The following is a 14095-nucleotide window of genomic DNA, read 5'->3' as shown; positions in this document are numbered from 1 at the left end:
ACAAGGAACAGCGCGTGTCAGAACCCATACCACCACCATGTCCCTGGAAATGCCTATGCACAGATCACATAAAAGTGCCATGCGGTTTTATAAAAGCCCTTTCTTGTACGTAAAGAAAGGTTTACACATGAATAAAGCTTTAGAAATCGCCTCCTTAATTCCCGCTGTTTTCTAAGATTGATTCTTAAGGGGAAAAGTTAATTTTGGAGTCTTGGGCGATGAAGAGGTTGAGATGCTGTGCAGATCCCACAGGATTCTGCAGACCGTTACAGGACGTGCAGGTGTTTGGATGGGCTTTTTAGAGTTATGTGACTGAACGAAGAGAGAAGTTGCACATGCCACACTACCCATGGGTTTCTGCTGACATAATAAACTCCCAGTTGGATATGTAGCACCACAAGTGAGCTACAAAAGGTAACTAGTAGGCCCTCAGTCAGATATTGCATAGATATATCTTTAGCATTTGGCTGTGTAGTTACTGAAATTAATAATCTTGAGGAAACGGGGCTTTTTGATTGAGTGACAAGGATCACATTAGTCTTTCTGTACCCAGTAAATTATATTTTCTCCAACTGCCTGCATATGAAAAAATTGGACTTTGAGGCTATTAGTGGTCAACATATCATAAAGTAAGCTTTTGCAGTAGGTTATTTCTTGTTTGTTTCAAATAGGACTTCAGCCTTCGTGCACTACCTGGGTGCTCCCCCTATAGTGCAAGCCTGCCCCAACAACTACAAACTATAAAGCAGTTTATCACCCAAACAAGATAGAAGATGGTGTTGCTATTATCTATCACTCTTCCCTCCTACTCTGCTTTGATACTTCTAGCTCTTCTTGCTCTTTCGCTCAGATCCTCCAATTTTCCATACCTCACCCCCTCTCATTTCTATTTGCCCCCACCCATCTCCAGCAAAAAAATTCTCAACTCTTCAATCTACCATTCTCGAATTTTGCATATCTCAAAGTAACCCAGTTATACTGAGGGACTTTAACATCCACTTTAATGATCCATCTAATTATTTTGCCTCTGAAACTAATCCTAATTTCAGATATCTCGCTGGTGCCAATTGTCACCAACCCCACTCACCAAGCACTTCGCATGATTTTTGTCCAAGAATCACTTTCATCTAAGTTTACAAATCAGGAAATTCACCCCTACTCTGGACAGATCATGCTCTTATCAGTCTACTTTTGCCATATTCAAATGATAATATCCAATTACTACACACACTTACAATATGTGTGACTATAACAACATTACTCCGACCTCAATTAACAATAACCTCGACGTTCAAATTGAAGAATTTTCTGCACTAGCTCTAGAAGAGCAATCCAACATTTGGTCCAATAAAACCCATACCTTGATGGACATAATGGCCCCTAACGACCTGTACTAAAACTCACAATTCAAAAAAGAAACCCTGGCACACTATCAAATTATCCCTCCTTCAACTTCAGTTACGTTCCACCGAATGCCTGTAAAGACGTAAGTGCTCTATCTCCACGCTGCGTAAATACAAAGACCAAGTAACCTATTACAAAAATACAGTACTGGCAGCCAAGAAACAATACTACACCAAACACATTGCCACGGCCCGTAATTCATCAGCACTCTCCTCCATTGTCCGGTCCCTCTCCCCATATGCTAAAAAACCAACCCCAAATATTAATCGACCTACAGCTCAGTATCTTGCAAATTACTTTGAAAATAAAATTAGCTCTGCACGCAAAAAACTTTCCAGACACTCTGACCACGAATCATTTAATCTTACTACCTCAGAAAACACTCTCCCTTTCAGTTCACTCTTAGATTTCTGCCAACCTTCACTTGATGAAATTCAGAGAACCATCCAGACCCTAAACATCTCAAACAACTCCCTAGAAACTATACTGCCCTAACATCATGAAAAAACACTTCTCGATATTTGGTCCCTTTCTTCACGAAATGATCAATAAAAGTCTCTCCTCAGGTTTTATGCTCAATCGATGGAAATCAGCAGTAGTATTCCCTAAGATCAAACAATCTAATATCTCCGAAAAAGAAATCAGCAACTACCGACACATTGCTAATCTACCGTTTTTGGCCAAGTTAACTGAAAAGCTGGTTTTTAACCAACTCTCCAACTTTGTAGAAAAATCCAAATCTCTCCACCCATACCAGGCATGTTTTAGAGCTCATCACTCCACTGAACTTTTACTAATTGGTCTAATTACAAACATCCGCTACTTCCAAGACCACCGTAAATCAGTCCTCCTGACACTACTTGTCTTGACATCTGCTTTTTGATACCATTGACCACACCTTACTGTTTAACAGATTATAATCCATAGGTATCACAGGGACCGCACTACAATGGTTCACATTTTATTTTCAGAATCGTAATTACAAAGTTCAAGTTAATAATACCACATCTTCAACAATAACTCAAACCTATGGCGTTCCACAAGGCTCCATTCTCTCTCCCCTCCTTTTCAATATCTTTATGAGCCCTCTTCTTACCCTGGCACAATCTATAGGTTTTACTATCTTCACATACGCTGACAATATCAAATTACTTTACCCCCCCTGAACTCTACTACATCAAAAGAAATAGAAGAAATCAATAATAAACTTAACAAGATCAGCTCTTGGCTTTGGCAAAACAAGCTTTCCTTAAACATCTCCAAATCCAAGGGCATATTTTTCAATCGGCATTGATTCACGTACTATCTAACTTGACAAGCGTTTGACAAGGTCCCACATGCAAGGCTTATGAAGAAATTACTAAGCCACGGAATAGGAGGAGAAGTGCATAGATGGATCGGTAAACGGCTAGAGAACAGAATGCAGAGGGTTAGCATAAAAGGGAAATTCTCGGAATGGGTGAAAGTGACTAGCGGAGTGCCCCAGGGCTCGGTTCTTGGGCCTATTTTGTTCAACATTTTTATAAACGATCTTGAGGAGGAAACAACATGTAATATAATAAAGTTCGCCAATGATACAAAATTATGTCGGGCAGTTGGCTCTCAAAGGGACTGCGAGGAGCTTCAGAAGGATCTGAGACAGCTGGAAACATGGGCGACTAAGTGGCAGATGAAATTTAACATAAATAAATGTAAGATGATGCATCTAGGAAAAAAGAATAAAGAACATGAGTATAGAATGTTTGGAGTAACATTAGCAAAATGCGAACAGGAAAGGGATTTGGGGGTACTGATTGACAGAACCCTAAAGCCATCGGCGCAATGTGCGGCGGCAGCGAAGGTGTTGGGCATAATTAGGAACGGGATCACGAGTAGATCGGAAGAAGTCATAATGCCACTTTAGAGGGCAATGGTCAGACCACACTTGGAGTACTGTGTCCAACACTGGTCTCCTTACCTTAAGAAGGACATAACTCTGTTGGAGAAGGTGCAAAGGCGAGCCACGAAACTAGTCAAAGGAATGAAAAATTTGAGCTATGAAGAACGCCTCAGGAAACTGGGACTGTTCACACTCGAGAGGAGAAGACTGAGAGGCGATTTGATAGAGACCTTTAAAATATTAAAAGGACTGGATGAAATAGACCAAGAAGCAGCATTACTAACATTTTCAGATGTGACACGGACAAGAGGTCATAGACTGAAACTGGGTGGCAGCAGGTTCAGGACGAACGCCAGGAAGTTCTGTTTCTCACAACGAGTGGTGGGCGCTTGGAATTCTCTTCCTGAGGATGTTGTGGCGGAGACTACTCTTCGGGGTTTCAAGCACAAGTTGGATATACACCTTCTTGCAAATCATATTGAGGGATATGGTAATTTCAGGTTTTCATAATAGAGAACCTAAATGGGCCACCGCGTGAGCGGATCGCCGGACTTGATGGACCTCGGTCTGATCCGGTGAAGGCATTTCTTATGTTCTTATGACAATAAAATCAAACTTCTAGGAGTTATTATTGACGAAGATCTTAACTTTCATCACCAAATCAGCAATGTCACTCAGAAATGCTTTTACAAACTAAGACTCATCCATTCTATTCTTTCCTTTTTAGAACACCTCCTCCATCAACATTCTGATTCACTCCCTTGTTATCTCCAACATTGACTACTGCAATACCTTTTATCAAGGTATTGCACAAAAGGAAATTTGACGGCTTCAACTATTACAAAACACTGCAGTCAAACTTATCTACAAAGCTAAAAAATTTGACCAGGTGACCCCCCTCTTGTTCAAAGCTCACTGGCTACCCATTCTTCATCACATCAATTACAAAACACTTCTGTTAACATTTAAAACCAAACGGTCCAATTCACCCGAATTTATCGACATTCCATATGCCCATTCCCGGAATCTGCATGACCCTGCATTTTTTAGCATTAAATCTTAGTTACTAGACCAATTTTCAAACTTCGCCAGATCCCACCTCATGTTATCTGCACCCTCCGGGGTGTCTACCCTATTACAGAACTTGGTATCATCTGCAAAAAGACGAACTTTACCAGACAGTTCTTCTGCAGTATCACTCGCAAAAATGTTAAATAGAGCTGGCCCAAGGGCAGATCCCTGCCACGCATCCTTCTCCGAGCAAACTCCATTTATGACTACCCTTTGTCTCCTTCCACATAACCAGCTTTTAATCCAGTTTGTCACTTTAGGGTCCATTCATTTTATTTATCAATTGCCTATGTGGCACCGTGCCAAAAGCTTTGCTAAAATCCAAGTACACTACATCAAGTGCCAGTGGCATAGTCAGGGGTATGGACTGCCGCAGGCGCCAGCACCTCCACGCCACACTTGTGCCCTCCCTTCCCCACCCCATACCTTTTTAAAATCTTCAATCAACTACTCTTGCTGCTTGGCGCAGGCCTGGCTCCCTCTGAAATAACTCCAGCTCACAGGACCAGGAAGTAGCACCAGAGAGAGAGAGAGAGCCAACACCAGGGCGAGCAGCAGGCCAGAGAAGCTGCTCGCACTGGTGAAGATTTAGAGGTTCAAGGGTTGGGAAGGAAGGGTGTGAGTGTGGCACGGGGGGGCAGAGAGGAGGGCGCCCCCACCCTGGGCAGCTTCTACCCTCACTATGCCACTGTCAAGTGCTCCTCCCATAGCCAACTGTTTGGTCACCCAGATTCTTCTGACACGACCCGCCTCTCCTAAAACCATGCTGTTTCAGGTTCTGTAGTCCATTCAGTTCTAGAAATCTCAAAGGAGTGCACCTACCATGCATACACTTTTATAAAATACAAGAAATAACTTGCAACTCCTTCAAATGTACGTGAGACATCCCCACATGCAACGAGTTACAACTATCGCTGTTGAGCAGAATTATTGGGCAACCTGATACCATAAACGCCACAAGGGTTCCCAGTCTTATGTGCATCAGGATCATTTTGCAGTGGATGTGTAAGCTTTTTAGTTGTTGCTGTATGATAGACTTGGATTTCCCATGTACTATATATAGGTTTATTATCCCTTTGTAATACAATAGTAGCATATAAGAATTATGAAAATAACTTTAATGCATCCTTTCTCGTTCATCATTTTTCTCCGTCACCTTTTTATGGTTCTGGTAACTTTATTATTTATTTTTTTTTTTTTGGGGGGGGGGTCTTTTTTGGGTGGACCTCACAGTGGCTTATGATGCTTTAGTCCCAAAGAAGCAATAGGAAATTGTTGCACCCAAAAAATACATTTAGGGGGAAAAAAGGAATTACCTTGGTAACTTGTTGCCCATTTTCCAGGTCTGTCTTTAGCACTAGGAATGAGACAAGGCGACGCTAATTGTCATTGAAATGGTTAGATGGTTTATCTTTATTGGATTTGTTAAATACATCCCAGCAAGCTGCAACAGCTTATGGCATGGACCCAGGCAAGAGGAGACCAGAGCGAATGGAAAAGCTCCAATGTCCTGTGTGAAAGCTAAAACTCTCTTTAAAAAAAAAAAAGTCTGTCAGCGCATAGTCTACTGCTTTGAGGTCCTAGCCATGAAAGACTTGTCACTGTGACAAGATGTATTTAAAAACAGCCAGACGAAATGCTGCTGGTAGTTGCCAGGGCATGCCCATAATAATCTATAGAATAAATACACAGCGGCTTGCTCTTGGAACAGGACTTGCTGCCAACAGAGGAAACATATCAGGGCTTTTAGAAGAATGTTTTAATAAGTTTCAGTGCTCATAAACCAGAAATAATTTCCATAGCAAAGGGCACATGGAGGAAACAGAACTGACTCTCGTAGGTGCACCTCAGCCATCCTTATAGCAGTAAGGAACACAAACAAAATCCTATATTGGGATTGTTCGAGATATACCTGATCCTTTCTTCACATACTTTCTGAATCTTATTAAATACCTGCTGTTATGCATGCACCATAGGATGTCTGCCCTACACAAGTGAGGGGTTCTTTGCCCACCCATCCTCTTCAAGAGGGTACAGCTCAGTAGTGTAGCTAGAAGTTAATTTTGGGTGGGCCCACCAATTTCCTCTCTGGACTCCCTTCCCCTCCATGTTAAAAATGAATAACTTGGCTGGCAGGGATCCCTAAGCCACATTAGCTGAAGACCTCCACTGAATCCCCCCTTCCCCTACCTTCAGCTGTCTGAACGCTGGTAAAGTTGGCAGTAGGATTTTAGCCACCAGCACACACACTCTTGCATGCTCAGTCTTTACCCATGAACTGAGCATGAATAGAGGGTGCCAGCATCGGCAGCTGGGAGTACACCATCAACTTTACCCATGTTCAGATAGCCCAGGGCTCCTGGCACATGATGTCTTTAGCTGGTGCTGTACCAGCACCACTGCCGTGCGGTTCAGCCTGAAACTGAAGAAATCCGATTTATTAATAACAAGCCAGAAATGCTGCCAGTTTGAAGGAAGATATCCCAATTTGCTTTGTGGTTTGGAATTGCTGACTGGCAGAGGTTGTGTTTGTATTTCCTCTGCAGTTATCGCCCCTAATGCAGCCTGTGGGCTAAACTTGGTGATTGCTAATAAATCAGACTTCTTCAGCTTTTTGTTTAGTGAGCATTCTGTGACAGATCTTTGCCTCTGTTTTGTGTTGTCTTTTGCAACTGCTGAACCCAAAGTGAGTGGGCCCCCAATACAACTGAATCTCTTCAATGGCCAGCTCTGCATGTAACCCCAGAAGTGATACGATGGAAAAACAATAAAGAGCTCGTGGTAATTTGTGAAAAGTTCCACAGAGCTGCTATCAATCCAAAGTTTTCAGACATTTTCACAGGGAGTCTGGGAATCACATCTTTCTGTATTTTGCCATCTTACATCATTCTCCTTGTATCTTGAATTTCTCTTGATTTGTGTTCCACCTATAATTTGAAATATAAATATATGGAGGGGGTGCCTATATATATATATATATATATAGTGATACCTTGGAATCCGAGCTTAATCCGTTCCAGAACCTCGTTCAAGTTCCAAGACAATTTTTCCAATTGAAAATAATAGAAACTGGATTAATCCGTTTCTGGGTCCCACAAACTCAAATTTTAACAAGAAATACACTGGATTTTAAGGTAAAATATTAATAAATATTCCAAAGCAGGATTCAGATTCTGGGGTACAAACACACACATACAATGTGCAGGGCGTTTGGATTCCAAATCAGAGTTCGGATTCCAAGACAAAATTTACTACAAAAAAAGTTTGGATTCCAAGTTGTTCAAGTTCTGGGGCGTTCGGATTCTGAAGTACCACTGTATATGTGTATGTGTGTATATATAACTCGGGTTGAAATTCCAAATGATTTTCTGTGCTGAAGGGAATATTGAAATTAGTTTTCACATTAACAAATTAACATTAGAAATGAATTTGCATAACATATTGTCTGTTGTATTATCTTGTTTTCAATTCTTGCAACTAATTTTCTCATATAAGAGTAATTGAAGGTGGGAGAAGGTCAGGACAAATCAATAAGCTACACCTAGCAGGATGAATAGTTTAAGAAATGAAGTGCATGTTGATTCTCATTTTGTGAGAACAATTAACATCTAATTTGAGATTCTGAATGCCCCCCATCCCTCCAAGACACAATTTTGTACAGCTCAAAAGCAAATGATAGGGTTGTTTGTTTGTTTTTTTCAAATGTTGGAGCTTACCTACTCCCAAAATGTTAAAATCTTTAATGTTAAGATGCCTTTCTCTGTTAATGTGGCTCTCCTGATTAATGTGCAAATTGCCTATACACTGACTTAGAATTTGATTGTAAATTACATGCATGTAACTAGACATGCATGTGTGTAAGTGTGTGTTCACACACCATATATAAATAGACATGAGTGTCATAAATGAAATATTTGCCCACAGCTGTGGGAAATGAGCGAGTACTGAGAATGCATGCATGAACCTCTTGCTTTGCATCTCTCCGCTCTCACACGCAGTTCAAGACTGCCCCCTTCAGATCCTCCAGGTGACTGCAAATGATTTTCTCATGCTTCCCCTGCTCAAATAATGCACTTAATAGAGGACAGCTCTAGTGCCTGTGTTCCCCTTCGTAATCCTTTACTTTTATCTTTTAGGGTTCCGACGTGGGTTCTGAAAAGTTGTTCTCCTTACCAGCAACGAAAGGTAAGCACCATGTGTCTTGTTAAACTACTCCTGGACAGGCAGTCTGCAGAATGCTGATTAAACATATGACTGGGATGGAGCTTTAGGGCTTTGCTTCCAATGCACTGTCTGATTGCCAAAAAGAGATGTGCATGTATATTGGGGGAGGATTGTAGGCTTCCCCTGACACCAGCTATGAATAGAAAGAGTGATCTGTGTATTAAAACTTGATTAGCTGCTGATTTGCTGAACACACCAGGGTGGGGTACAATAGAAACATATGGCACTGTGTGCAGGTTACTTTTCTATACACAAAGCTAAACTTGCCAACATGTGTGTTTAGCTCAAGCTTCTGGGTAAGATATAAGCACCAGCTCCCACCACATGTCACAGGATGAGAAAAGGACTGAGGTGAAACTGGAGGATGTTACATTGCAAGTATATTGTTGGAACTTGACCTGTGAATTGAATACCAAATGGGCACTTTTTTCCCCTCAACTAGTGGGATTCATTCTTAACAGATACCATTTGCTAGTTTTAATAAGCAATGCTGCTGCTTTCCCTCAGCCCTCCTTCTGTTTCTGTGTGATGGACAGTAACAGATGGAGGGCACTGTAGATCTTGTGCCATGGGACTAGGGGTGGTATGTAGCGTGACCCAGGGTGACCTCTCGGCTCACAGCTGTGAAGGGGGTTGGGCAACTTGCTAGCCATTGAAATGCTCTAGAGATAGTAGACACAATAATTATAAAACAGGCAACCAGGTAGGTCTGTCTCTATTGTGGAGATCTGTTTGTTGCATTGGCTTCCTAAACGAGTGTGTGCCCTTACACTGACTCTGCTGTTATCTAATATGATTCTCATGCAATCCTTTTTAAAGAGCAAGTTAAAATGCAAATGTTTGTGTTGCATATACATCAGTGTCTCTCAAACTTTTTTAGCTCTGGCACACTAAAGGGAGCAAATGATTTTCGTGGCACATTATAACTGAAATTATAAAATTGCAAAACCAACAAAAAATTGAATTTGAGAGTTATTTATTTAAAGCTTTTTAACCTACATTTGGTAATTGGAACAACAGTAAAACTAAAGTAGATTAATAAAACCACTAATCAATACGATGGATGTGCTTGTTTTTGAGTGCAAGTTAACTCAAAACATGGCTCGATAGTCGACAAACACACGTTTCATCATCCACCATCTGCAGTCATTCTCTTTTTTCGATTTAATTTCTGTCGGAGCTGAAAAATCCAAGTTCGCAAAGATCCAAACGGTAACAAAGCCTTGATTGCTTTGTTGCTCAAGTTAGGATAACTACGGCATAAAAAATAAAACTAAAAATACTTGCCGTTAGTTTTCAGGGATCAGTCGTGTCAAAGAATGATGCTTGTCTGGGCAGTTGTATCCTTACGCACACAGATACTCAATAACATTGACAGAATCGCATACATGACGTACATGCCTTCTATTCTAGTGTGCAATACTTATGAAGGGAATGTTTAGAAATAAAGTAAAATTCTGGAATCTCTCATGGTACACCTGGAATCTCTTCGGGGCACACTACTGTGCCATGGCATACAGTTTGAGAGACACTGGTATACATGGACAGGGCTATGGAGTCAGTACACCAAACTTTCACTTTTAACCCCAACCCCTGATATTAGACTTTATATTTTTTTTCATTCTAGATCTAAATATAATTTATATCTAGATCTAGTAAATATAATTTATATTTAGATCCAGGACAAGATATATAGATATATGGTAAATTTATCATTTTAACTTTCTCCAGCAATGAATTCCTGAGTTTAATTACACATTGAGTGAAGAAATATTTTCTCCTGTTTGTTTTAAATCTACTACTTAGCAGCTTTGTCGCATGTCCCCTAGTCCTGATATTTTTGAAAAGAGTAAATGAGCAACTCACATCTACCCTTTCCACTCTGCTCCATATTTTATAGACCTTTATCATAACATATATATATAGATAGATAGCATATATATATATATATATGTATGTATGTATGTATGTGTATGTGTATATAATATTTCCTAAAGCAAAAGTCCATAAGCCATTATTAAGATGTACTTGAGGAAATCCACTGCTTATTCCTAGGAGAAGCAACATAAAATCTGTTTTTCTCCTTGGGATCTTGTCAGATACTTGTGGCCTGGGTTGGCAACTTTTGGAAACAGGCTTGCTGGACCTTCGGTCTTTCCCAGTAGGGCAACTCTTATGTTGTAGGTTTTTATTTGGAAGTTGGAGTCCGAGTCGATACATTTTTACTGACTTTTGACTCTACCCAAAATTGCTTCTGTCTGCAACTCTACAGCCCTGCACATGAATGGTAGGAGGGGCAGAAGGCAGGGGACATAAGCAGATAAAAACCTGTGATTAAAACTTTACAATCTTGGTAATGATTTCCTGAAAAAGTTTATGAATGGACACTGGCTAGGATGGGTAACAAAGGCCGCAAACCAGTCGGGTTTTCAGGATTTCCCCAACGAATTGCTTGAGATCTATTTGCATGTGTTGCCTCCATTGTATGCAAATAGGTCTCATGCATATTCATTGGGGAAAACCTGACTGGATTCTGATCTTCGTTCCCCATCCCCGGGCTAGGAGCATACACTATGTGCAGTGATCATTTTTAACACTAATGGTAAATAAACATTTTGTTACTGGTCAGTGCCACCGTATCAGAGGTGCGCTTTATGATAACTTTGTGTGTGTGGGTTCAGGAGAGACATAGGCCTAGATTCACTAAGCTTACCTTTGTTGGACGATTGTGGCTGAGTCTTCCTGGGCGACTGATTCACTGCGCCTCCTCATGCAAATTAATGCGATCGGAGGCATGTCCCACAGTGACCCAACGGATCGCTGCAGAGCGATCCAGACGCATGCGCAGACCATCTTCTTTGCGGTTTGCGCATGCACTGGGTCTCCACACAAACGAGGTCAAAACAGGATGGGGGGGGGCTTTACTGGAACAGAGTACGCTTGAACAGAAACCATTGCAGCCAGGAACAGAACACGCTTTTAACCCTCGGGTTAAAACCACGGATTCGCACTGCAGAGAAGGGCAGCAGAGAACAGGAGAGTCGGCAGAGCTTGCCTTCTTGTGCTTTTTGCACAAGGGAGATGTGTTTAAAATGTTTTATTTCAGGGCTGCAGGGCTGGGATTTAAGGGCGGCAGAGAGTGGGACAGTCGGCAAGGACGTGAGTGACTGGTCCTCGGCAGTTGCTTCTTTTTGGATTGGCCAGCCCAATTGATGTTCCTTCGTTGGCTTAGTGAATTGCTGCCTTCCTACTTTGCATGCCATTTCTCCTCATTTGCATGTGTGGATTGGATCGGGCAGAAGGTTAGTGAATTGGGCCGGGGTCGCAAACTGGTCGGGACATGATCGGTGAGCTTATTGACTCTAGCCCTTAATACATCCATGTAGCCAAATTGTGTTAATTGTGGAGGAGTAGCCTAGTGGTTAAGCTGCCTAAAGTCAGTGATAGCACAGTTTGGAATATAAAGATTTAAAATAAATAAAACAGCAGGCTGAGAACCATGGAAGCCAGCTTCAGATCCCACTACACTGCTTGTGAATGTGGAATGTGACCACGGATCGTGGAATGTATCCGTATCACTGTTGGGAGGGTGTTCTCTTGAGTGCACAGGGAGACATAGGGAACATATGTCACTTCATCCCCTATTGCAGGGGTAGGGAACTCTGGTCCTCGAAAGCTGTATTCCAGTCGGGTTTTCAGGATTTCCCCAATAAATATGCAAGAGATCTATTTGCATGCACTGCTTTCAATGCAAATTCATTGGGGAAATCCTGAAAACCCGACTGGAATACGGCTCTCGAGGACCGGAGTTCCCTACCCCTGCCCTATTGCCTCGGGTATTAACTTTGTTTTTAAACCATCTGAGGACAAGGAATATTCTTCCTACTGTACCTGAACAAAACAGGTCCCACCATGAGCTAAATTGTCTAGGCCTAATATGTTCACTAAGTGCAGGCATAAAGACTGAACGGGCACTAACCGTGTGTAAGCCTGGGAGACTTGGGTGCTTTCCGAAGCATTTAAGCAAATGGGAGCAGAAATTTTGCTAGAATCTGGCACATTGGCCATTCATTACCAGGGTGTATATGCAGAATTCATAATGATATAAAAGCAAGATGCATGTCAGACCTCATAGATTTTATTTGTTTATTTGGATTTAGCTCACACGTTTTTCAGTGGTAACTCAAGGCGAGATGTGTTCAGGTACACTAGGGTATTTCCCTTTCCCCTGAGGGCTCACAGTCTAATTTTGTACTTGAGACAATGAAGAGTTAAGTGACTTTCCCAGGATCACAAAGAGCTGCATTGGGATTTGATCAAGCTTCTCTGGTTGTTAACCCAGTTCTCTAACCACTAGGCAACCCAGTACTCCAATATTTTCACCACACAGTTTTTCTAGAATTATTTTCCTCTCGGGTTAATGGCACGCATCAAATGTCAATGGTTGTGGGGGAGGACAGTTTAATATTTACTGTATTTTGAAAAGCAACTACCCCCAAATCCCATTTGACCAGTACCAGGTTAAAAATTATTGTTCATGGCAAAACCTTTTTTTTTTAACTGAGAACAGTTACAGTAGCAGGGAGGTCTGCTCCTTTTGTTTTTGTGAAGTACTTATTTTGTGTGTGTGTGTGTTTTCATCTGCCAATGGGATTAAATGAATTGATGCAACTCTGCCTGAGATAAAAGCTGTTTAATTATTTATTTGGCTATTACAGACTGAAATTGCCTTTTGATTTAAGCTATCAAAACCTATGGCACTGATATGTAGAGAGAATGGAAGCAGAGGAAAAGACAGAGACCCACAGAATTCATGTCTAGCTGAAAAACCCTTTCTTAACCCCAGTACTAAAAACCGTTTTTCATCTTAAATGGCAAGTATCTCTCTTGCCATGGAAGATCTCAGGATGACTGTAGTGGTTCAGCACGTGAATTGTGTACAGCATGTCAAAGAGAAATGGTCGTCAGGGGAATGTCAGTGAAGGAATGGCATTAATAGTTTATAAGTCAGGCTCATTTATTATTAAGCTAATGACACCCTGGGTGTGTTAGACCCTCCTGTGCTGATAACATCCACTTTCCATTACATTCTAGTGTATAGGCCATTCAGTGAAGAGAAGGACCTTTTTGGACAAGACATGAATCTCTAGAATAAGAGGTTGCTTAGCTCAGGACAGGCTCACTGGTGGGGGGGGGGGAGGGGGCTGGCCCAGTATCTCGTTTTTAGTCTGTCACAACATAGCACGATGTGTGAATATGTTGATTTTCTGCTCCAGAATTTGTGGCTTTTCAATTAAAAAGCATCAGGGTTTTCGTTATGTAGACTTTGCAAACTTGTCCCACATTCAGCACAGGAGCCAGTGACAGAAGGCGAGACACAGCTCTTGAGGGCCTGACCTCCTGCTTGCCTAAAGCCTATCACCAGCTGGTACAGAAACTTGCCACAACCATGAAACAGCCATTAGGAGAGTCCCGGATGCATCCTGAATGCCAGTAGCAAAGGGAATTTGTTTTTGA

General features: G+C 41.5%; 1 protein-coding gene across 10 annotated transcripts in view; it reads left to right on the top strand.

Annotated features, from left to right (window-relative positions):
* The window catches only part of FBRSL1 (fibrosin like 1), a 1030218-nt gene that overhangs the window by 921918 nt on the left and 94205 nt on the right, over window positions 1–14095 (top strand). For all 10 annotated transcript variants that reach the window (XM_033954188.1, XM_033954183.1, XM_033954192.1 and 7 more), the window contains one exon: window positions 8491–8539. In XM_033954188.1, coding sequence (XP_033810079.1) covers window positions 8491–8539 — 49 coding nt within the window. The remainder of the gene's footprint in view (window positions 1–8490; window positions 8540–14095) is intronic.

Source organism: Geotrypetes seraphini, chromosome 8 (assembly GCF_902459505.1).
Source record: "Geotrypetes seraphini chromosome 8, aGeoSer1.1, whole genome shotgun sequence".
NCBI classification, from domain to species: domain Eukaryota; kingdom Metazoa; phylum Chordata; class Amphibia; order Gymnophiona; family Dermophiidae; genus Geotrypetes; species Geotrypetes seraphini.
The sequence above is the reverse complement of the archived record's forward strand: the minus strand, read 5'-3'. Positions and strand labels throughout refer to the sequence as shown.